The 23,755-nt window shown below is 66.9% G+C and overlaps 3 protein-coding genes across 4 annotated transcripts; all 3 read right to left on the reverse strand.

The window, feature by feature from the left end:
- Window positions 1-1,049: 1,049 nt before the first annotated feature.
- On the reverse strand, window positions 1,050-9,961 carry SEMA3G (semaphorin 3G). The gene is made up of 16 exons (XM_075513654.1): window positions 9,949-9,961; window positions 9,631-9,791; window positions 8,516-8,578; window positions 6,802-6,921; window positions 6,022-6,112; window positions 5,796-5,912; window positions 5,401-5,543; window positions 5,207-5,321; window positions 5,032-5,101; window positions 4,688-4,832; window positions 4,176-4,407; window positions 3,965-4,056; window positions 3,657-3,698; window positions 3,247-3,472; window positions 2,795-2,934; window positions 1,050-2,696 (listed from the first exon to the last, which is right to left on the reverse strand). The coding sequence occupies exons 1-16, from the start codon at window positions 9,959-9,961 to the stop codon at window positions 2,232-2,234; spliced, it is 2,235 nt and encodes a 744-aa protein (XP_075369769.1). The 3' UTR covers window positions 1,050-2,231.
- A 5,625-nt stretch (window positions 9,962-15,586) lies between these two features.
- Window positions 15,587-21,542, reverse strand: ACY1 (aminoacylase 1). Of its 2 annotated transcripts, XM_075514135.1 has the most exons (15): window positions 21,491-21,542; window positions 20,185-20,322; window positions 19,471-19,535; window positions 18,825-18,929; window positions 18,615-18,709; window positions 18,345-18,421; window positions 17,988-18,077; window positions 17,686-17,742; window positions 17,504-17,577; window positions 17,351-17,400; window positions 17,011-17,155; window positions 16,859-16,927; window positions 16,685-16,764; window positions 16,356-16,416; window positions 15,587-16,215 (listed from the first exon to the last, which is right to left on the reverse strand). In XM_075514135.1, the coding sequence occupies exons 2-15, from the start codon at window positions 20,291-20,293 to the stop codon at window positions 16,051-16,053; spliced, it is 1,242 nt and encodes a 413-aa protein (XP_075370250.1). In that variant the 5' UTR covers window positions 20,294-20,322; window positions 21,491-21,542; the 3' UTR covers window positions 15,587-16,050. The 2 variants fall into 2 exon arrangements, with proteins under 2 accessions (XP_075370250.1, XP_075370251.1); XM_075514136.1 differs by lacking the exons at window positions 19,471-19,535; window positions 21,491-21,542 and having other exon boundaries at window positions 20,185-20,321.
- Window positions 21,543-21,721: 179 nt separating this feature from the next.
- Window positions 21,722-23,748, reverse strand: ABHD14A (abhydrolase domain containing 14A). The gene is made up of 4 exons (XM_075513789.1): window positions 23,201-23,748; window positions 22,938-23,053; window positions 22,336-22,571; window positions 21,722-22,069 (listed from the first exon to the last, which is right to left on the reverse strand). The coding sequence occupies exons 1-4, from the start codon at window positions 23,446-23,448 to the stop codon at window positions 21,887-21,889; spliced, it is 783 nt and encodes a 260-aa protein (XP_075369904.1). The 5' UTR covers window positions 23,449-23,748; the 3' UTR covers window positions 21,722-21,886.
- Between the last annotated feature and the right edge of the window lie 7 nt (window positions 23,749-23,755).

Genomic DNA, 23,755 nt, shown 5'->3' on the forward strand with positions numbered 1-23,755 from the left:
CAGGCAGGGCTCGTTCCCCTCGTGCAGAGGAGATGGGGGGCACAGCGCTGTACCCGCCCCCCGGAGTTGTCTCCTTCCGCCCCCCGGGGTGGGCGAGGATGTGTTCATGTTCATTCAGCCCCTGGAATTTTCTAGGGACCCAGGTTGCCTCTGTTGGCTGCTTATCGCGAAAGACAAGGCTGGACCGTGAGCCGTGCAGAGCCCCTGACAAAAGCCCTTCTCCTCCAGCCGTGCTGATGCGACCTACCCAGGAGGGCCAGGCTCAGCCGCCGCAGGGATTTACGGAGATTTACCAGGAAGAGGAGGCCCTTGCGGGGACTGGTTTCTTCTGGTCTTTGTTCCTGCTCAGTTTGAAACATCGCTGGCCCCAGTGTCGCCTCCAGCCTCTGCCGCAGCTCACCTCAGGGCCAGGTCCCGCACGCAGCAGGGGCCCCGGGACCCCCTCTCGCTGCCTCCCCTGGGATGGGCAGCCCAGCCCCTGCTCTGCTGAGCACAGGGGGTTCCTCGGAGGCAACGGGGTGCAGGCGTTTCAGCGGTGTGGCTCACTGCAAGCGCTTCAGAGCCGTTAAATGCAGTCCCCGAGGAATCAGACTTCTGTCTCTTATTTCTGGCTTTACACCCGTGTCCCTCCTTGTCTCTACTTGTTGCTTATCATTCTCCTGTGCCCCCCAGGCCTGTGATTAACCAAATCCACGTGCTTGGCTCCAGTCTGGCCCGTAAATCAGTGCTACCGGCTCCGCTCCCCTCCCTGCAGGACGTGTCCCAGCCCGCCAGCCCCACCACAGCTCTCCCATCCCAGGAGACACGCCATGCAGGCACCCGGAGTTTGCAGGAGAGGTGGGACGGGGAGCTGGAGAAGAGGGTCGGGACCCACAGCTCATCTCCACGGGCGCACCGTGGGACAGAGCAGCGCTGCCGGGGGACTTTGCTCCCATCAAAGGCACCGCGGCGAGCCGTGGTGCTCCGCTGCTGCAGCACAAACACACACACGCAGGGAGGAGCGATGATATCATGACCTGGCTTTGCGTGAGCTATTTAGGGCGTTTAATTATTATTATTATTATTTTTCTTTCCCGTTCCTCTGCCTCTGAACAATGCCCGTCCCGGCAGGGCCGCAGTTCACACCATTGTGTGGGGCTACCCTGCCTCAGGAAGGGGGAGATCCTTATCACCCCAGGCTGACCGGGCGAGTGAGCTCATCTCGGGCGAGGAAAGCAAGCGAGCACCTTGCCGGCAGCCTGGGACGGTGCCGGCAGCCTGCGGGTGCTCTCCACGCACCTACCCCCAACCCCTGCATCTGGGGGAGGCCCTGGGAGCTGGTTTAGCCCCCCCCAAACCAGCCTTCTCCCACCCAGCCCCACAGGGCCACCAACTACCAGAAGCACACCCAGGGTGGGGTGCAGCCCCCCCCAAACTGTGCTAGGGCCACCTTCTTCTGCATGTCCTCGCTCCCGCCCGGGCACGGTGATGGTGGTGGCATCAGTGCCTCTCCCGTGTTTACCCAGGAACGGGTCTAACCTGCCCGCAGCCATTTGCTTTCCTCCCCAACCCTGCCCAGCCCTAAAAGGGCCTGTGGTTGGGGGGGGACGGAGGTGAAGCGGGGAGCTGCACCCAGACACAGGCTGGCACTGCTGAGCGTGTCCTGGTGCCACAGGGAAGGGTAGAAGGAGCCCCGTCCCTCAGCACGGCACGGCTCCGGCTCCCCAGGCGCAGCGGACGACAGGGCTCATCCTGGGCATGGCGGCTTTTCGGGGTGATGCTCAGCTTTTCCCCGCCGCGAGAGCAGGCATCATCTTTCCCAGGCCCCGTGCTGGCGTGGAAAGAGCCTGGAGCCGCCGGCTGCTCCCCGCAGTGCCGAGCTCGGCCCCTTTATTTGCGGAGAAAGCCAGCCAGCAAGTTCCCCGGGGTGATGGCCCAGCGGTGGCACCGCGTGTGCCGAGCCCCAGCCCGCCCCAGTGACCGTGGCCCCGCACCTGCCGCAGCACCCAGCAAGAGCAAGGGGGGACCAACGCGTCCCACCACGCTGCCCATTTCGGAGGTGGCCCTGCAGCCACCGAGGGTGACGGGGACCTGCCCAGGAGCTGGCCCTGGCATCCCATCCACTGTGGCCGGGGGAACGGAGCTGGTGCCGCTGCAAGCCACCTGCCAGGGCAGGAGGCCCCCGGAGCCACCAGCAGCACGGGGAGCCGGTCCTCGCCCACCGCCACCCCATGTCCATTACCCTGCCCTCTCTAAGTGGCTGCTGCTTGCCGGGGCACGCGGTTCCTCTCGCTGTGGGGTTTGGCCATCCGTCCCTTCTTGCCCACGTCCACGCCGGCCAGGGCGTGCTTGGTCTGGGCCAGCTTGCTCTTGCGGTGGTGGGGGCGGCTGCCGCACCAGAGGCGGGCGCAGTACTCCTCCACCCGCCGCGGGTTTTGGGAGTTGATGAGGTGCATGATGTCCTTGAACCAGGTTTTGGGAGCCTGCGGCGCCAGCCGGGGCTCGGGGCAAGGCAGGCGTGGCGGCTCGTCCCCCCGCTCCCGGGGGAAGGTGTGTGCCAGCTGGTCGCTGGCAATCACCTCCAAGGCCGTCTTGGCCACCGTCTGGGTGAAGCCGTGCTCCAGTGTTTTGCAGTAGTAGACGCCAGCGTCGTGGCGGTGCAGCTTGCGGAAGAGCAGCCCTTGCTCCGTCTGCAGGATCCGCTCGTCCGTCTTCACCTGTCGGCCACCGTGAGGTTGCGGGGGGTCCGGGTCCGGCCCCACAGCCCTCCCGTGTCCTCGCAAGGGGAGCAAGGCAGGCGCGGGGGGAGCCTCACCTCATCCCGCTGCTCGTCGGGGGGCCTCTGGACGAACCACTGCACGCTGGCCTGCGGGGACCGGGGCACGCACTCCAGGAAGGTGCTGTTGTCCTCCGCCCCATAAAGCACCTTCTCCTCAACGCTCTCAAAATCATCCACTGGGGTGAAGACAGGCGAGGGTCAAGGGGAGGGCAGAGCCAGGCTTCCACAGGCCGAGTGTCAGCCCCCCTGGGCCACCTGTGGCTTCAGTCCCCTTCTCCCCCTCTCCCGGGGGACAGACTCCAGCCCCAGCGGCACCCACCTTCTCTTGGGGCACCCCTTGGTCTACGGGACGGGGAGACGAGGGTGCCCCAGCCCCAGCCCACCTGAGACGGCCACAAGCCCCTCTGCACGCCGAGGGCTGCGGATGCTGGGACATCTCGGGGCACCTGGACGAGCCCGTCAGCCCCGTGGCCCCCCCAGCCTCTCACCGGTCAGGTTCTGGTCCAGGCACTGGTGCACGGGGTTGCCGTGGCGGACGTCCTGGCGGCGATAGCGGCGCTTGCCGGAGGGCTGGTAGCGGGTGCAGGCGGTGCCGTCCCAGGCGCAGTAGGGATCCCTGGCCAGGCAGCATTCGGCACAAGCCGTGCCATAGGTCTCACACCGGTGCAGCCGTACCTGGGCCACCCCCAGGCTGGAGCCCACGTAGAGCGTTTGCTGGGGGAACGGCACCCAGATGGTGATGCTGTCAGCCCCTGCAGGCACGGTGCCCAGGGTCCCCGGCCGGGACCCCCCCGGGGCAAGCACCATGCAGGCTTTGAGAGGCTGGTGACGACGGCTCAGTCCCTCCTGGTCACCTGCCCTGTCCCCAGCCCCGTGGCCGAGCCGCGTCCGTACTCACGCGCTTGACGGAGATCTCCATCTGGGTGATGGGCACGGGTGCCTGCAGGGGAGGAGAGCGGACGTGAGGCTGACGAAAACCTCGCCACGGAGAGCCCGGCTCGTTCAGAGCTACCGGGGCTTTGGGGGAGCACCGGGAATGTTTTTGGGGAGGGTGAAAACACCCCCAGCCGCCCTCCGCCCCTGCAGCCCTGAGACCTCCCAGTGCCCAACAGCGCGGTGACCGCACTGAGCCTCTGTCCCCACGTGTCCCCACCCTGAGCCCACCCCGCTGCCCCCCTCCCTTGCAAGCAGGGCAGCAAATGGCACCTTAAAAACCTGCAGCTCTTCCAGGACGACTTCCTCAGCCATGGCCAAACTTGTCTTCTGCAGGACCACCACCTTCAGCACCGAGCCGGCGTCTGCGGAGAGGAGGAGGAGGATGGAGGCGTGAGCACCCTGCCATCACGCTCCCCAGCGGCGTGCCCACCGGTAGCCCCAGCGCCGGGGCTCCTTCCCGCATGCCGCTCCTGCCGCTCACCCGTCCCAAGGAAAAGGACGTCGTGCTGCCCATCCTCGGCCTCCACCCGGTCCACCACGAGCTGGCGCAGGCGGTGGGACAGGTCGGTCTTCACTAGGAGGGGCCGGCGGTGCCGGGGGTACACGGGCTTGTACATGAGGGGGTGAGCGCGGGCAAACTGCAGCACCTCGTCGGGGAAGTCCTTGGTGGAGCTGTACTGCCGCCGGGGCTGGTTGGTGGTCTTGCTGGGACACTGTGGGGACAAGAGGGGACCAGCTCAGCCCGGCCACCCCAGCACCCATCCCTCCTTCCCCCTCCATCGCCCCGCAGAGCTGGTTTGGGTCCCTCCCCACCTGCCAATTTGGGATCCATCTTCTCCACCCCTTTGCCAGACCTTGGTCCCCAGGGTGGATCCCATAGGGACCCCATCCCAGCAGGCGAGAAGATGGGGGATTGGCCCCACCACCACCCCACCCTCCCCGAAGAGCAATCGGAGGAGTGGAGGGGACACGGAGCTCCAGGGAGTCACTCACCACGCCTGGCCGTGGGTAGGGCACCCTGCCCTCGTAGGCACCCCACTGGTGGTGGGGGCTCTCCCGGTGGGCGAAGGGCCCGTTGAAGACCTCCCAGATGTCGGCCATGCGGTACACACAGACGGCGGAGCCCTTGAAGACGTGGCTGAAAGGGGACGGTGAATGGGGTGAGCAGGGCCATGGTTGGTGCCGGTGGCATCGCTGGGGGGCATGGGAGCACCGACATCTCCATATGGACCAGGGCAGAGCTGGGGAGCAGCCAGCAGCCACATGGTGACATTGACAGGGCAGGTCATGGGTGGCTGCAGCTGGATGTCCCCAGAGGCTGGAGCTGGACCACCCACCTGATGGTGCTGAAGAGGGCGTAGATCTCCGGGCTCTTCCCATCCTTCGTCCTCAGCAAGAAGACATCCTCTGGGGATGAAACCATGGGGTTTCTCCTGGAAGCTCAGGGGCTTCCCAAAGCCACCAACTAAGGGACCAGCCCTGGTGAGGTCCCCAGCTCCATGCACCTCTTACCCAGCTCATCGAAGTGGGTGTCGATGCCACCAGGGCCGGGGACGGAGCACACCAGCCGGGCTTTGTTGAAGGTACTCCACTTGTTGACCAGCACCCTCTGGCCACCAGCATCGTTCTGCAGGGACAGGGAGCATCAGGGCCACCGCTGTGACTTGGCGCATCCCCGTCCCCCACAGTCCCCACCAGCATCTTACCACGCAGACCCGTGCCACCCGGCTGACGATGGTGTGCTCCTTGCTGTCTGCCTCCACCACCTTCTCCGTGAAGAAGAAATAGGCTTTGTTGTTGTCCCGGTCATCGTTGTCCGGGATCAAGTGGGCTGCCACAAATTTGGGGTCTACGAGCAAAAGCCAGCCATGTCAGGCGGGGCGAGAGGGCACGGCCACCACCTCCGGACCCCCACATCATGCTGGGGCTGGATGCCGGCCAGGACGACCCGCAGACCCTGCTGCCCCGGTGCCTTTCCCTGCTTGTACCTGGCATGGGGGATGCCGCACCATGGCCAGCAGATGCCCCGGCCACCGCAAGGCTCGTGGTCCCTGGCATTAGCCCAGCCGGGGGGGGTGGAGGGGCAGAGGGGAGCCGTTACCATTGAGTAAGCGCTGGTCCACCTCGGTGCGCAAGGCGGAGCGGGTCCCCGTGCTGCGGAAGATGCCAGGATCGCGGCCCAAGAAATCTGCGGTGAGGCCGGCGTACAGCTCCCCGCCTGGCAAAAACACCCCGCCGCAGGGCTGAGAGCCAGCCCCAGCTGGCACGGGGACCGTCCCTGGTCCCGGCACCCCAAGGACTCCCAGTTCCCGAGGAAGAGAACCCACCGATGACAGCGCTGGTGAACGCGCGGCTGGGCTCGTGGGGGCACCTGCCCCGGCCGGTCTCCACGCTGGCAGGGTCCAGGCTGAAGGTGTGCTGGGCGAGGGGGAGCAGGCAGGGAGCAGGCAGGTGAGCCCCCAGCCGCGCCCCGGGCAGCGGGGCCGTGCCTGAGCACGCAGGGGCTGGTGCTGGTCCCTGCCCGGCTCGCAGGTGCCTCGCTGCAGGCACCTGCGGCCCCAGCGCTCCCAAAGGGACCGTCTGGAAGCAGGATCCACGGCTTTCTGAGGCAAGTCTGATGCTATGAGGATGCGCAGCAACCGGAGGGACCCGCCAGCCCCCACCGCTCGCCCGTCAGCCCGGCTGGAGGCATCGTGGTGCGGGCAGGGCTCCCGCTGCCTGCACGGCGCCAGGCTGCAAGGAGGGAACAGAGGGCCCTGCCTTTCCACCCCGGCCAACCTGATTTACGAGCAGCGGGCTGGGAGAGGAGGAAATGCCACCCACCCCGCGGCCCCTGGCAGGACACCAGCCCCCGGGGACACGGCTGGAAAGGCGACGCCAGGCCAGAAAGGTGGGGGAGCTGGGGAGGGGGTAGTGCATGGGCAAGGGGGCAACAGGGAGGTGGTTCCTACCCCCCCCCAGTATTCGGCGTGGGGCAAACACTACATCCAGCATCCCCACGCAGTCCCGAAGCCCCCCAGGAAGGAGGTGGGAGATGGGGATCTACCTCCCAGGGGTGTCCCACCGGGGATGCTCAGGATGGGCACCCCACTGTGGTGCTGCCCTACCTCGCCGCGGTGCCCCACGTAGACAAAGGCGCAGACGGGGTGGAAGGCGCCTGTCCCGCAGACCAGCAAGTGCGTCCGGTTGTAGGGGTGCAGCAGGCGGACGTAGTTGGCACAGTCGGTCTGGGGGGACAGCAGGGGAGGGGAAGGCTTGGGGGGGGCTCGGTGCTTCACGCACCCTCAGCTCCCTGCCTCTGCCTGGGGCCCCACGACGATGGGCGAGCCCCAGCCCTGGCTCCCTGGGCTGCACCCAGGCTCTCTGCCTTCACCCCGCTGCCAGGGGTGTGAGGTGGCAGCTTGCAGCCACCGGCAGGGCTTGCGTGGACCTGATCTGGGTGGACCCCAGCGCACTGCAAAAGGACGGGGCTTTTTACTGGTCCTCCTGCCGCTGAGAGCATCCCAGGGGAACCAGGCGTGATCCAGCCAGCACCTGGCCATCTCCTGCCCACGGGCACCCGTGTGCTCAGCCCATCACACAGCCCACGCTGGCTGGGGGAGCAAGGTCACCCACCCAGCAAGCTCCCGGCAGCAGCTCCCGCACCCAGCCCCAAGCCCCTGGGGACCCTCCTCTTCCCAGCACCCAGGGCACGACCAGATGCAGGGATGTCCTTCCCTGTCATGTTCCTGCTTGTGCCAGGAATGAAACAAAAGGAGGAAACGTGGGAGACGGAGACGGATACCCACGGGCCTCCAGGACAGCCCCGATGGCTACTGTCTGGGATTGTCCCCTTCTACCGGGGACCAGTAGCAATGGCACCATTGGGGCCGGAGACCTGCCACCTCTCACCCCACACAGTGTCTCCTGGCAGTTCCCGCTGGAAAAGGGCTCCCATCCTTCTCCCACTTGGGCATCCCCACCATCAGCTTGGCAGCTCCCCCCTGGCCGGTGCCAGCCCTGCCTGTCCCCCATCGTCCCCCCCGGCAGGACGCGAGGCCCCTCGTCTGCTGGGAACACCGCCACCGAGCTGCCCCGGGGGTTCCCAGCCTCCCTGCTGTTTATTTTCCCTTTGCAAAGAGCCTCTAAAATAGCAAGTTAAAAAAAAATATATGTTCAAGAAAAATAAAAAATCGAGCCTGCCCCGGCTTGGATCTGTCGGTGAGAGCTTGTAAAATAAACACGCAGACCGGGACGGGGACTCCGGGGAGTAATTAGTCTGGGCCAGGGGAGCCTCGGGGACTTTCTCCCCGCCATAGTCCTGTTTCATATCAGGGCAGGGGGGATGCAAAGAGGGGTAAGGTTTGGGGAGCGAGGTCACCAAACCTGAGCGAGCTACACGTTTCCCACCATCAGAGGCAGCCACAATGGCCAGACCACGTCGCTGGGGTCTGGAGCACAGCACGGAGCTTTTGGTTCCTCTGAGCTCGTGTCTCTGAGCCCGGCTGTTGCTGCCCACTCGGTGCAGCCGCATTTGGGGCACGCTGGCCACCGCTCTGCGGCCGTGGGGCTGAGCAGAGCCCCAGAGATGAGGGTTCCAGAGCCCGGCGCAAGCGTCTCACACGGCCAGGCTTGGTCGCCAGCTCCCTGCCTCAGTTTCCCTCGTGCACTGGGATGGTCCCTTGCTCTGCCCCAGCATTAACTGGCCTGCGAGCCCCACGGGGCCATCCCTGGCAGGATGACACGGCACAGCCCCGGTGCAGGGGGAGCCAGCTGGCACCGGGGCACAAGGGGACCCCCCCCCCCCAGCTCAGGGCAGAGCATGCATGGGGCGAGACTCACCCCTGGGTCCTTCCCCTTCCGAAAACATTCCTCTGTCTGCCCAGGGAGGGGCGGCCAGTAGATCTGAAACACAAAGGACCTGTTGGAGCAGGGAAGGGGGGACAGCAGGGACCCAGCCTTGCAAATACACGTCCCCAGGCTGCCGGTGGCATGGTGATGGAGAGAGGGACCGAGAGAGGGACCAACAGCTCCCCAGAGCCCACCCAGCCCAGGGCTGGCACCCTGCGACCCAGGGCAGGACCCTTCCTCCTGGGGAGATGCACCCCGGCGGTCACAGCCTGCAGCCGGGCTGGATCTGGGTGGTCACGCTGGGGATGGCCGGAGCTGGCCTGGAAGGGGGTGGACTTGCGGGTGGCGTGGGGAAAGGGAGCTGGGGGACAGCAGGGAGCGATGGAGCACAAGCCCCCCGCAGCCTTCGGCGGCTCTCGGACCAAGGGCAGCTTGGGTACACAAGCCCTTGACCCCGTCGTGGTGACCCAGCACGCCGAGGGGCACTTCAGTTCCTTCTCCGCTTTCTTCGGCTAGAAACGGCCCAGAGCCACGTTTGAAAAACAAGAAGTCAAAGCGGAGAGCGTGAAGGAGAAGGGGAACCACTGCTCGGCATCGTTGCTCTGGCCCATCACCTCTCCCACTGAGGAGCCAGGAGAGGTCTGGGGGCTTTGCCAGCTGAGCCCTGGCACAGCTCATTGCGATGATGGATGCTTTTAGCTCCTTGTCCCTGCAGGCAGTCAGCTGTATATTTGACCCGTGAAGGGGATGCCCGGATGGGGATGGGGAGCACTCGCTCTCCCAGTGGCAGCTTCTTAGGAGAGCGGGGTTCAAGACCCTACTCAGCACCCAGGAATCACGGGGTGGGCTGTGCCACCGGCTGCCAGACGTGACTAATCGCTGGCTAATTGGCCTGCAGCTACCGTGGCCAGCCCTCCCTCACCAGGCAGCACAAGTTTTCAGATGCATTTCAGGGTGCTTGGGATGGGGACATCCCCAGGGCAGGTCTTGCTGCAGGGTGGCTTCGCCTGGCTCAGCCAGACACCATCTGCACGGAGGGGTGAGGGGTGCATGGGGGGCCAGGGTGGGGATGGAGACCCCGGGGACCTCAGCAGGACCCGGCTCACCTCCTTGGCGTCTGCGCTGGCCCCGTCCAGGAGCAGGGAGTAGAGCACGTCCTTCCCCCCGATGAAGAGCCGATCACGGTACTCATCCAGGTAGAGGGAGCGGAAGCCCAGGAAGCCTCGGTGGCCAAAGAAGAGGACAGAGCGGTTGGTGCCCAAAAGCTCTGCCAGGGAGGGAGGGAAGCGTCAGAAGGAGCCATCCCAGCCCCAAAGACCCACAGGGCGTTGTAAGCACCGTTCGCCCCAAATGTCCCCTCCTGGCCACAGGCACAAGCGCTCGCCTTGAGCCTGGGGGACGTCCTGCTCCCCAGCGGCCCCTGCCACAGCCCTCCATTTGCTGCGCACGCTGGGGTCCCCCAGACGCCAGCCCACAGCCCACCCCAGCGGGACAGCGCAGCCCCGCAGCCGCAAGCTGTCACCCAACGCGAGGACAGGAGGGAAAAGCGATGGATAGCGTCCCACAGCTAAGTGCCCTCTCGCACCCCCGGGACCCCCCCACCTGGGGCCCAGCCGTCAGAGGATGCTGCAGCAAAGGGGCGTCAGGGCGGCAAGGAAAAACGGAGAGGGGTGCCATGCAGGCTCCCGGCCTCCGGACGCCCTTCACGCCTGCTTGGGAAACGTGAAAGGATGCTTGGACCCCCACCCTGGTGGTGGCACCAAGGGGTCCTGGCTTTTTCAGGGGGCGACCGCAGGGCTGCGGTGGACACAGAGGTGGGAAGGTCCCTCCGAGCTGCTGCTTCTGAGTGTTGCGGAGCCGTCCCAGGGCCAGCAGAAGAGCTGCTCCCAGCCGCTGCGGGCAGCAGCACCCATCTCCGTCCCTTCCCAGAGGCGCAGGCATCCCGGCCTCGCCCTGCCCAGGGTGCTGCTCTCCCTCCCAGCCGAGGGCAAAGCCGTGGAGCCAGCGGGCAGCAGAGTCCCGAGCAAGTTTGCCCCCAGCGAGCTCCAATTGACCCACCCCGGGGTCCTACCGCAGCCGTGCCGCAGCGAGTCGGGGTGCGCGAGAGCCTGGCGAAGCCCGTGCCTGCCGTCAGCCGCAGGCGAGAGCGGTCACGGAGCGGGCAGATAGTGGGTCCTGTGCCCCCCGGGTGCCAGCCAGGGACACAATAGCAGGCAGCCAGTGCCATGGGGAAACCGGCACACAAAGCCCGCTGCCACCGCCATCGGACCTCGCTGTCAGGGAGGCTTCCTCCCCGCCACGGCACAGGGATGGCGCTTGGGGAATGGCACCGGCACAGGGACGCTGCATCCCTGGGATGGACGTCACCTCCTGGCACCCCCGAGAGCCTGAAACAACAGGGTCTGATGGTCAAGGCTCCCAAAGCATGTCCAAGCCCGAATCCCGCAGGATGCCAAGGGGACCCTCGTGGTGACGCCGCTGCGGGGACAGTGGCACGACTGGCTCCCAGTGGGAAATTACGTTCAGGGTCAGCAAGCCAAAAACCCCGGCACGGTGGCGCCTACGCAGCTGCTGCGGAGGGAGAGGGCAAGAGGGAGCGGCTCAGCCTCACCAGGCTCTGAAACCCCGTCACGGCAACCGCCCCGACCCTGGGCCAGGCCACTGCAACTGCCGGGCAGAGGAGGAGGAAGACAAAGCGCCGTTGATAAGCGCAGCCATGTCCCCAGATGCCCTCCACCAGGGAAGGCTGCCAGCCGCCACTGCTGACCCCAGGGAAACTCCCAGCCCGAGCATCCCCCATGCATGTCCCCGTGGGAGAGGAGGTGGTGCTGGGACAAGCCCAGCTGCCAGCAGCCCAGGACACCAGGGTACCAAGCCCTGCTCTTGCTGAGGGGACATTTGTCAGCTCCAGCGAGGAGATGGCCAGCGGCACAGTGCCCGCATCCTGGTGGGAAATGCCTCTTCTGGGACCTGCAAGGGAGGCAGGGTCCATCCCCGGGCGGGGACAGCCACCTCCACCCCATCACACACAGCTCCCATCCCTGCCAAGTTGCCCAAGGGCAGTCCCAGTGCCCTAACTGGTGATGCTGGTGGCATGGAGGGACACAGCCCCAGCGGCTCTGTCCTCACCAGGAAGACCCCTGTGCCTGCGAGCACAGCTGGCACCAGACACCGGGGGCCCCTCCAGCCCCATCTCCCCGGGGGGAACCCTCCTCCTGGGGCCCTCCCAGCATCTCAGGTCCTCCCATATTGCCGGGCCCAGCCCAGGAAAACGCTGTCGTCTCCTTCTATTCTTGCCCTGCAATAACATTTTCCCAGCTCAGAAAAACATTGGCAAAGTCATCGGGCTCCTTTTATTGTTTCAGACGAGGCTTCCCCCTCTCCCCCAGCCCTGACAAATTCCTCCTGCACCTCGGGTTACACCAGCCTGGGGCACCTTCCCCTTCCCTGGCTTCATCTCCCCAGGGAGCAGCACCCTGCCATGCTCCATCCATCCCCAGCACCCCTTTACCCCCAGGGTGGGGGTCCCAGAGAAGCCACCCCCCAAGCACTGCTGCAGCAGAACGGGGGTCCCTTGGAGACAGCGGAGAGCTCGGAGGGCACCGGGCTGTGCTGCAACGCTCCTGGTGCATGCAGCAGCAAAATGCTCTTTCCCTTCTTACACAAGCCACTACTGCAAGTCAAAGTGGAAGGAAAAGAACGGCTTGAAGTGAGAGGGAGAGCCTGAAGTGAGAGGGAGAGCTGGGGACGCGGCCACCCCTGCACCCACAGCACGACGCCTTCCGCTATGGCCCCCCCAAACGTCGCCCCGCAGCCAGAGCCACCAGCCACGCACAGCACAAGCCGACGAGCGAAGCACAAGCAGCTTCAGTTCGCCTCAGTTTTCATTTCAGAGGCTTCTAATGGTTTTAATTGAAATTTTCATTTTCTTTTTCTTCCCCCCAGGGAGAAGGCGGTGGCAAAATTTGTTTCATGGGAAATTTCAGTTTCTGTTTCCAATTTGGAAGAGGAACAGAATAATCAACTTAAGAAGGAAAAAAAAGCTTCAAAGGTTGCTCGCTCCCTGTGGGAGGCCGAGGAGCCCTCCTGGCCCCGGGGAGCCCCTCGCACGTGGGGAACGGCACGGCACGGCCGGACTTCGGGCTGGAGCGGATCAGATGCCGAGCCAGACCTGAGCCCCACAACCAAGCTCTGCCAGGACCCCAAACCTCCTAGCCCTGCTGCCAAGCCCAACCTGAGGACACCAATCCCACCACGGGGCAGAGCCGGGAGCCATCCCAAGCGCCTGCTGCCGCCAAGGCAAGCGGGGGCCACTGCGTGCCTCAGTTTCCCCCTTTCAACAAGGAGGGAGCCCCTGGGGCCGCCCGCTCTGCCCCAGGACAGAGCCAGGGACGCAGCCAGCCTGTGCCCCGGGGCCGGGGGACCCCCAGCCCGGGCAGCACAAGGGCAGACGGCAGCTTTCCCCCAGCACGGGGACGTGCTCCGCAGCTCCCGGGGCTCTCCGAGAGCTGGGCTGCCCCGGGCCTTTCCCCTCTTTGGGAAGGGGGAAGATATGCATTATGCAATTTAATTTTTTAAATTTTTTTAGAGCAGGTTCGTTGCTTTTAGGCAAGAAGGAGATTGGGGCGCTCTGGGCTCCTCTGCCAAGTTGGGCTGGAAGCAGCCCGTGGATTAAGCTGGCAGAGCGGGGGATGCAGCAAGCCCGAGCAGGATCACGGGGAGAGTTTTAATTAAAACCAAGCTCTCCCAGCGCAGCACCCCGAGGGCCCCCCCGGCACCCCAGCACCCGCACCCCACTGCGGCGGGGCTCGAAGGGTGCCCGGGCTGAGCAGCACCCAGGGGACCTGCCGGGCAGCCGGGGGCCGCCTGGCTCCCACCCAGCAGCGGGCGGGATGCCGAGCACCCACGGGGATGCCCACGCCAGGGGAGCACCCACGCACGGCAGCACCCACCCAGCCCACATGCCAGGGCTTGCCGGTGCCAGAACAGCGCCGTGCCTCAGTTTCCCCCCGCTCCAGATGGGAGACGATCCCTCACGGGAAGCGGCGGGGCTGGCGCAGAGCCCGGCGGCGCATCCCCCCGCCCCATCACCCGGCTCCCCCTCTTCCTCCTCCTCCTCCTCCTCGGGGGCCCTCCACGTCCCGCGTGGGGAACGGGACGAGCAGCCACCCACCGAAACCTCAGCCCAAACCGAGCCTCCAGCGCAAGGTGCCCCCCCCCCCCCCCAAAAAAAAAGCCCCATAGACCCGCCCTTTCGCAAAGCCTCCCCAAGCTCCCACCCGGCCCCCGTGGGGGGAGCTGAGCACACCCACCCCCGCGTGGGCAGGCACCCCCCCGCCCCCCGCCCCCCGCAGCAGGTGCCCCCGGCCCGGCTCACCGCGGTAGGGCAGGCGGAGCCGGGGCAGGCTGCGCCCCGCCGCCAGCAGCGCAGCCCCCAGCCAGCACACCCACACCGACACCGACACCGACACGGCCGCCCGCATCCCGCCGCCGCTCCCGGGGCTGCCGGTGGCACCGAGCTTTTATGGAGCCGCCATCCGACCGCCCCCGGCCCGCCCCGGCCCGCCCCGGCCCGGCCCCGCCACCCCCCCATCTCCCGGGGCGGCGGGGATGCGCGGGGGGTGTCGTGCGAGGCGGGACGGCCCCAGCCCCCGGGGGACCCCGAGAGCTCCGCACACCCCCAAATCGCCGCCTGCCACCAGCGGTTTAGGCTTTGCTGCAAGCCCCCCCCCCGCAAAGAAGCAACCCCAGCACTCCCGCAGCCCCTGAGCCCAGCCAGCCCCTCTGGCTCATCCCTGGGGGGGGGGGGGCAAGGGAGGGGAAGCTGGGGTCCCCCAGCCTTGCCCTCCTGGAGGGGTGGGAGAGGGCACACAGGCCTGTCCCCCGAGAAGGATGCTCACCGCGGGGCAATCTCCAAGCAGCAGCAAGCACCCGGCTCTCAGGTCCCATCTCAGCGGCCGGGCAAGCTGGGGACGCCAGGCCAGGTGGGGAAGGGGGCTGAGCAGGATCGAGGGGGGCACGGGGTGCTGCGCCCAGCCTCGGTGCACCCACAGGGCAGGGGACGGCAGCAGGGATGCACCGCTGTCTGCCTGCAAAGGTGCCTGCTCACCTGCACCCCGAGCGGGGACCCCGGACAGCAAGCAGGACCCCACGGCACCCACACCACCCCCATGCCATCCTCCCCCAGGGCTGCAGGGTCAGGGGACGTGGCCGTATGAGAACCAGAGAACCCACACAGGCTTCCCTGGGGAGCCTTGGCGCAGGGGAAGGTGTCCCCCCCTCCCAAAAGCCTTGGATTTCTCCCCAGCACTGGATGGAGGGAAGCAGCCGAGGAGCTGGTGGCTTCTCCTGCAGCACTCCCTGGCCACCGGCCTCATCCCTTCTCCCAGCCCAGCACGGGGCAGCCTCGGTAGCCCCAGCCCCCCGAGGGCTGCAGCAGCTTCAGTTGAAAAGGAGAGCAGGAGGATGGGGGGGTTCCAGCTCACCCCCAACCTTTTGTAATGGAGCAGCTCCACAACCCCCTCGACTGGGACAGAACCCCCTCAGTTCGGCTCAGCGAGCCCCCGGTTGGCCCCTGGCCCTAGTTTCCCAAGGGAGGACCACAGGGGCGGGCAGCACAGCGTGGCTCTGGGACAGATCCAGCACCCCTGGGTGCTGCAGAGTAGCACGGAGCGGGGTGAGAGCAAGGCGGGGATGCAGCCCGCGGGCAGCTCTGGCAGATCAGTGGAGGCTGCCTGCCCAGACCCGCGCGCTGCCTGCTCGGACCCGAGGGGTTGGGGGAGCGGCACTGCGGCAGGAGCTGATGGGAGGGAGGGAGCAGGATGAACCCCAGCGCCGCTGGCCGCTCCTGCTCCCCCCGGCACCCCGAGGCTGATCTGGAGCGGAGGCTCCCAAGGAGCAGCCCCACAGCCTGCCCGGGCAGGATCCCGGGACAAACCCAGGGGAGCGGGGAGTGCTCCGGCAGACCCCACCGCACCGAAGAAATCCGTGGTGCCTAGGGTCCCCAAGACCCCACAGGCACCGCCACGGACAGACGGACAGACCCCCCCACTCCTGGCTGTGCTTACCAAGGAGATTTATTGACTTGCACGGGGAGGATGGGGGGCACTGGCCCCAGCTCCCCTGGCAAGCAGGCAGGGAGGCAGGACGAGGCGCGGGCAGGCAGAGCGGGGCACCAGCCAGCCCCCTACCCCACAGCCAGCACAGCCGGAGGTGGCACGGGGACAGGGGGAGGCGTTGCCAACGCCGGGAAAGGCAGGAGGCACCCAGGCATGTGGCTCTGGTGGCACCCGGGCAAGGGCGACACAATCCCCAGGGGGTGGCTGGGACCCAGATTTTGAGGGCACAAGCCAGGACCCTGGGCACAGGCGTCACCGTGGGGCCAGCCCTGAGCCCAGCCAACACGGCGTGATGCCAGCTGGGTCCCCGGCCCGCTGGCAGGCATTTGCTGTGCTCACCTCCTGCCCCATTTTTAAAGCCTTGCGTCCCGCTGCTCAGCACCCCCGCCCTGCCCCTGGCCAGCGCGCTCAGCCCTCGGCAGGCAGCGGGGGCACGGACGCCAGGGCGGGCAGGAGGCGGCTGTAGATGTCGATGCCCTGCAGGAAGACTTGCTCGTTGAGGAACTCGTTGTGGTCGTGGAGCAGCACCGGGGTGCGGTTCATGGGCGAGAAGCCAATAGCGGGGTGTCCTGCCTGGGGGTGGCGGAGGTACGGGGTGAGGCCGGGGCTGGGGTGGGCACCGCGTGTCCCCTCTGCCCGGGCATGGCTCCTGCTTGGGGCTGCAGGTCTCACCCCGGGGGGGGGATCCACGGGCGGGCTGGCATCGCACTCACCGCTCGGATGTAGCGGCTGTCGGTGGCAGCCGGGAAGATCTCAAGCTTGAGCTGCAGCTTCCTAACAAGGAAGACCCTGCGTCAGCATGGGCACGGGGGCAGCCGGGTCCCCCGTCCCCCTGCCACCCCGTGGGCAAAGAGAGCGCACCAGGAAGGTCCCTGAGCCCTGCAGGACACTCAATCCCACCCCTTTTGGGGGGGCACGGGGAGATGCCCTGAAGCATCTCCTCCCAACCCCTGCCATGACCCCAGAGAGCCCTGGGGACCCCCCGCCTCCCACCAGAGGATATCCCCGCCAGGGTCCTGCCCTTCCTGGGGACACTACTCACATGTCCCTGCAGACCCCGCTGAAGGCTTTCCACCAGGGGTCCGACTCCTCGGTGGAGGTGACGTGTTGGTCCATGTATTTCTGATGGAGGGAGAGGGCAGGTGAGGGGCAGGGGGGTGGGCACGTGGCAGGGGAGGGAGGGGCACGATGCACCCAGGTGGCCGAGACCCCTCACCTGCTGAAACTCATAGGTGACGCCGTCCCCGGCACCCCGGCACCAGGCAGCCACCTGCTCTTCAAAGGCCTGAGGCAGAGACCAGAGGAGGGGTATGAGCGGGGTACCCCGCAACCCACTCCCCTCCCGGATGGGGCCAGCGTGACGCCCACCTTCAGGTCCACAGTGGGTGGGATGCGGACATCGAAGCCGGCCGCCATCTCGGAGGGCACCACGTTGAAGGAGACGCCCCCCTCCAGCATGGTCAGGTTGAGCGAGGTGACGTCCCCTAGGGTCAGGCTTGAGTCGGACTTGAGCCTCGGGGGACGCAAGGGAGAGTCACCCTCCGCCACCCGGGGAGGAGGGGAAGCGCTCCCCCACCCCGCCGCCACCCCCAAATGGGGAAACTGAGGCACGGGGCGACAGCGCCGGATCAGAGCCTGGCTTGGGATCCCAACGACCCCCTCCACGGACCGAACTGAAGCCACCGCCATCCTGCTGCCCATCTCCTACCTCTGCTTCTCGCTCTCCCTGAAGGCCAGGAAGGAGTCAATGACTTTGTGCTGGGGAGGGAAGGGCAGGGGGGTGAGGACTAGCCCTGCGGGGGGGCACCTGGCAGCCCCAGGGCAGGCAGGGGGGGTGTGCAGGGCGTACCCCCTCTCTTACCAACTTCTCGGCCGCCGTATTGCTGATGAAGCGGGACCCGTGCCCGGGGCTGCCCACGCACTTCACCTTTATCCCTGCAGCAGCGGGGGGAGAGGGAGGCGTTGAGCAGAAAGCTCGGGGTGGCACCAACGCCCAGCACCCGGCAGAGCCAGGGACGGGGCGGTGGGCACGCAGTTACTCACACCACGGGCTCTTCTCGCCGTAAAAGACGCTGAAGGTGTCGGACGGGCTGGCCAGGCCTGCGGTGGGCACAGACTGGGGGTCAGCGGGACACGGGGGTGCCGTGATTTGCCCCCCTCTGTTCTGCCCTGGCAGCATTTCCCCTCCAGGCTGGCACCGTGTGGGTCACTGGCCGGGGAAAGGAGCCCCTGAGGGAGTCCCCAGAAGCCGTGCCGGGTGCCGGTGCGCGGGGGGTGATGCCAACGGGCAGAGGGGTGCATGCCAAGAGGAGACACGTCCCCGTGCCAGCCCTGCCACCACTCACCCTCGTCCAGGGCAAAGCCCACGTTCAGCGCTCTGAACTCGGGGCGCTGCACGAACATCTCCATGCCTTTGTGTCCGCCCATCTCCTCGTCTGCGGGGGAGAGCCTGGCGTGGAGGAAGGAACTGGGGCATCCCCCGGCCCACCGCCCTCCAGTCTTCCTTCCACGCCAGCCTGGGTGCCACCAGCGCACCCAATGTCCTCGGACCTGGAAACCCCTCCAGCCCCAATCTAGGGGAGCTCAAAATCCAGAGAGGCTGGCAGGGGGGTGCCCGGCTGCCACACCACGGGGCACTCCAGAGCATCACCCAGCTGCCAGCCCCCCCTGTCCCCCCGAGAGGGGACACCCTGGGGACTCACCAGGAACAAAGGTAAGGTGGATGGTGCGGGCAAAACACTTTCCCTCCGCCTTCAGCCTCCGGATGGCCTCGAGGTATCTGCGGGGAGAAGGCAGTGCCTGGGCATCACAGAGGAGAGGGGCTGGTGTGCCCTGAGCCACCCCAAGGGGGGTCAAGCGGTGGCACCCACAGCCCCAGGGACCCTGGGGATGGTGGCATCCTGTCCTGCGTCACTCAGAGGCATCCTCACGCTGTGCTCGCTCCCCCGGCAGGTGCAGAGCCCCCCACTCACTGGATGGAGACACACTTCATGTCCTGGGCACCCCGGGCGTAGATGTTGCCTTGTGAGTCCTTAACAGCCTCGAAGGGTGGGTAGGTCCAATGCTCCTGTGGGGAAGAGCGGCCGTGACGGCAGAGGGGCACGGTGGGCACGAGCTCCCGTTCGCCTGCCGTCCCAGTCCTCCCCACCACGCCCATCCCTTCCCTCGCCCTGTCCCGGCACCTCAAAGACGGGCACGACGTCGGTGTGGGAGTTGAGGAGGACGGAGCGCAAGCGGGGGTTCGTGCCCTGCCAGGTCAGGATCAGCACCACGCAGCCCTGGCACACCTGTGGGGCGAGGGCAGGATGTCACCGGGGTCCAGGCTGGGGACAGAAGGGCTGGGACCAGCAAGCCGGAGCCAAAAAGCGTCACTCTGGGAAAAGTTTCTTGATGCCACCTGGCAGGTCACCCCTTTCTCCACTGGGAGAGGGCAGGCAGCAGGAGCAGGCATGCCTGCACCCCCCGGAGCCAGGCAGAGCCCGGCCACAGGCACAAGACCTGGCTGCAATTCAGACGGAGGAGGGGAGACAAACCCAGGAGTCCCCTGGGACAGCTGGTGCCCAGCAGGATGGACGTCTCGGCCAACGTGACCCTGCCAGGTCCCCAGCTAATCATAGCACGGGTGGCCGCAAAGGTCAGCGGGGACCAGCCCGAATACAGGCTTAAGGAAGAGCTCAGGTCAGCAGAGGATTACAGGCAGAGGGGATTCACTCCTTCCCAGTTCCGGGGCGGCGGCAGGGGAACAGCCCGGTCACTAAGGACCCAGGTGCAGATGGATGGATGGATGGATGGACAGACGGACTGGGGGCTGCTCCTCGCCTCGCTCACCTCCACTTTCTGGCAGGCCAAGCCCAGGTCGGTGCCGACGCGCTCCAGAAACCGGACGGCTGCATCTGGGGAGGAGCGGGCATGCCCAGAGTTACGTTGGGACCTCCCTCCCCTCTCGCTGCAACTCCCCGGGGACCCCGAGGCTCTCCGGGGTTCCCAGGCCAAGGGAAGAGGTGACCAGAGAGGGCGGGTGATGGAGGTCCTGAGCACAAGAGGTGGCCGGGAGTGGGGACAGGAGCAGCTCGTCACCGTCCGTTTGGGGCAAGGATTAGGGGAACATAAAAAATAAAAATTGAAGGGAGCGAGTTCGGGGGGGACAGTCCTCTGTAGCAGTTCTAGGAGCTCCTCACCAATAAAAAAATCTCGCTGTACTTCAGTGGGAGGATGGAAACGTTAACGGAAGGAGATCTAAATGAGGTTATCATCACAAGCATCCATCCCAGAGCCAGGGCAGCGTGGAAAGGGGGGGCCCTGGGGCACGGGGCTGGAGGAAGCAAATGGCAACTCTGGGTGCACTCAAGACGTCCCTGCCCCAACCAAAGGCACCGGCAGAGATAAGGCACAAAGGTGTCCGCTCCTTAACACCACGATCAAAACAGCCCTGGCCGAGGACTCAGGCACCCGGGTCCAAAGACCAGAGCTGCAAGGCAGAGGAGAAGGAGCCACGTTGCCAGATCCCCACACAGCTCCCCGCCCCGTCCCCCTCATCCTCACCATAGTCAGGTTTGGGGTGGACGGTGTCAATCCTCAGGTACTCCCGGAAAAGCGTAACCGAGGGGTCCTCCGAGGCCCCTGTGCTCTTCCCAGGCTTCCCGGGTGCCATGTCAGGCCGGGGACTGGGGCTACAAAGCTCTGGGGGAAGAGCGGGGAGATGGTTAATCACCCACCGGCCCCTCCAAAGTCCGCTGGCAAGCTTGGTCGTCACAGAAACCAAAGCAGGACGGGGCAAAGGTCTCCCTGGTGAGAGTCCTGGGACGCTGCCACCACAGGAGAAGTCCCCCTGCCTTGGGTACAGGGGTGGGATGGGGTGTGCCCCCCACGCCATCCTTTCATCGTCCCCCCAAAGCACATGTTCCTGCCCCAAATGCAGTGCCAGGGCAAGCTGTGATGCCCAGGCACGAGGCGAGGGGTGAGCCGTGGGGTTGGGCTAGCTGGGGTGTAGGGGGCTAGTAGGGAGGAAAGGAGGGCAACAAGGTGGGGAAGGGGGTTATGGGGGGAAGAAGGGTGTATGGGCAGGGGCACGCGGCGGTCAGGGTTAGCCAGTGGTTGGGGGTCCAGGGGGATGTGGGGGAGTGCAGGCAGGGAAGGCAGGATGCTGGTGTAAGGGGGTGCAGGTAAGGAAAGGGGGGCCGGCCAGGGGAAGCAGGACGATGCGGGATGCTTAGGGGCACGTGGGGGTGCAGCAGGAGGGGTGAAGGGGAACACTGGGGGGGTATGGGAGTAGGGGGTGCAGAGGGGCTACGAGAGGGGTGTGGGGGGACCATAGTTAAGGGTGCAGGGGTACTGTGGCTAGGGGTGCAAAGGGGCACCGGTGGGGTATAGGGGTACCATGACTGGGGTGCCGGGGCACTGCAGTTGGGGTGCAGAGGGGGTGCAGGTGCACCATGGTTAGGGTTGTGGGCAGTGCGGGGTACCATGGGCGGGGGTGCAGGGAAAGTGCAGGGGTACCATGGGCGGGGGTGCAGGGAAGGTGCAGGGGTACCGTGGGTAGGGGTGCAGGGGGAGGAAGGGGGAGCAGGACGCCGTGGTTAGGGGTGCAGGGGGCTGCATGCGTTGGGGTGCAGCGGTCATATTATTGGGGTGCAGGGGTAGCACGAGGAGGACAGAGGGGTGCAGGGGACCGCGGTCGGGGGCGCAGGGGGTACGGGGGGTGCAAGGGTAACGTGGTTAGCGGTGCGAGGGGGGTGCAGGGTACCGTGGCGAGGGGCGCAGGCCTGCGGGGGGGGCGAGGGCACCGGGGCAGCCCCCCGGGCGCTGCCGGCCCCACGCCGCTCCCCGGACCCGCCCGCCCCGGCCCTACCTCCGCGCTGCCGCCGCCGGCGCCTGCCCAGACCGGCCCGGCCGGGCCCCGCTCCGCCCGCTCGGGCCCGCCCCGCCCCGCCGCCGGCAGCGGGCAGGGGGCGGGCAGGGGAGGAGCGGGGGGCACAGGACGGGCAGGGGGCGGGCCGGGCACCCTCCTGCCCCACCCCAGAGGCAGAGATGGGGCTGGAGCCCGGGGAGCCCCGCGGCGCTTGGGGACACACGCAGAAAGCAGAGCAGCATCGGTTTATTGGCCTCACGACAGACGACACCCCGTCCCGCCACCCTGGGGACACCCCAGAAGAGAACAGTAGCCCTCACGCCAGCCGCCTGTGCCCCCAGTCCCTCGGGACACCCCGGCCACCCGTCCTCCGCTCGGCAGGGGAGGAGGCAGCGCTCACTTCAGCTGGCGCAGGAAGCCCAGCAGGGCCTGGTGGAAGTCCTCCGGCTTGTCCAGGTAGCAGGCATGGCCGGCATCGGGCACCACGGCCACACGGTGCCTGGGGAGGTGCCGGAGGCTCTGCAGGGCCTGGGGACCCAGGCTTGTGTCACGGTCACCGTAGAGGATCAGGGTGGGCGTCTTGGTAAGGGGAGAGAGAAAACCAGAGCGCTTGTCAGAGCGGGAAATGGCCACCGCGCTTCCCCTGGGCTATGCCCACCTCCATCCGTCACCACGGGGAGCTGCAAAGCCAAGGGAAGGCAGGTGCCAGCCCCTCCATGAGCTGGTAGGGCACAGGTCCCCCTCACTCACCCCAAAACAGGGTCACCGTCCATGCCACCCTCCAGCCAGCTGGCCCACGAAGCCAGCACCCAGGGACCCCCCAGGAGCCCAACAACCCACCTCACCTGGACCTGCCGGTACTGCTCAGCAGCGTAGTCCTTGGTGCCCACGGGTGCAACAGGCACGAAGCCCGCCAGCCGGTCCCCCCGCGCCAGGAGGAAGGGCAGGGCAAAGCGGCCGCTCATGGAGGGGCTGACGAGAACGGGCCTCCGCATGCCCAGCTCCTGGAGGACATGGTCCAGGAAAGCCACCCGGCCCTGTGCCGTGGTCACCATCTCCGCCAGGGGCGAATTCCCGTAGCCTGGCATGGGGCAGAGGGCACTGGGTGGGCGCGGGGCAGGGGGGATTGTGCAGCCTGCAGTGGTCTCTCCCCTCAAGGCTCAGCTGGCTTGGCAAAAAATAGGCACCCGATCAAGCCCCGGCGGTTGTACAGCCACAGCCACGTGCCAGCCGGACCGAGCCAGCCCCAGCCAAAGGGTTTGGGTGCCCATGGAGGTCAACGCCCCGGGGCAAAGCCAAATCCCAGGCACACTGCCCCAGGGACCGCCGCTAGCTGCCTAAAGAGGTCCAGAGCCCTCCCTAAAGAGGTCCAGAGCCCAGCGGTGGCTGAGGTGAGGGACTGGAGCTGCCCAGAGGGATCAACTTAAGCGCAGTGCCATGGTCCTACCGGGCAGATCTATCGCAACCGCACGGTAGCCTTCTCCGGCGAGCAGTGCCAGCGTGCCCACAGCCTCCCACGTCTTGGAGGTGAACGCCTGGCCGTGCAGGAACAGGACATCGGGCCTGTGGCGGGGAAGACAGGTGGGAAGGGGTTCAGGGAAGATGCCGTACCCGCAGGCGTCCAGCAGCCATGAGGGCTGGTGGAGACCAAACCCCAGGGCCTGTCACCCCCCACCTTCCTCCACCACCGGAGCCGGTGGGCTGACCCACCTCCCGGGGCTGGCAGTGCTGCTGGCCTGGGGCCCTGCGGAAACCTCCCTGTAGAAGACGGGGGGCTGTCCCGCAGTCGTTCCCGTTCGCGCGGTGGCGTTGGCCGCCCGCCGGCCCCGCTTCCCCTCGCCAGGCCTGGTGCCTGCCGAGTGCTGCTCGTGCTGGGCGGCCGGGAGCAGGAGGTAGAGGACGAGGGTGAGGAGCACCCCGAGGAGCAGGAGCCCCAGGCGGCTGCGGGCGGGCGGCATCTCCGCTCCCCCTGGAGAAGGACAATGGCAGCGAGGGGCCGGGAGCCCCAAACCCCACTGCTGCGGGGGCGGCGGGCCCCAGACCACGGCGCTCTCCTCAGCTCCGGCCCGGCCCGCGCCCGGCGCTGGCAGCCCTGCCCGGCCCCGGCCTCCCGAGCTCCCGCTGGCTCCGGCCGCCGGCCCCGCCGCCCCTCGGCTCCAGCCCGGACATGCGGCCCCCCCCCCGGCCCCGGCCCTCACGGCGCCGCGCCCGCGGCCCCACGCTCCGCCTGGCGGGAGGCCGCAGCGCTGCAGGCCCCGAGGGCTG

The sequence above is a fragment of the Mycteria americana genome, chromosome 11 (assembly GCF_035582795.1).
Source record: "Mycteria americana isolate JAX WOST 10 ecotype Jacksonville Zoo and Gardens chromosome 11, USCA_MyAme_1.0, whole genome shotgun sequence".
Lineage (NCBI taxonomy): Eukaryota > Metazoa > Chordata > Aves > Ciconiiformes > Ciconiidae > Mycteria > Mycteria americana.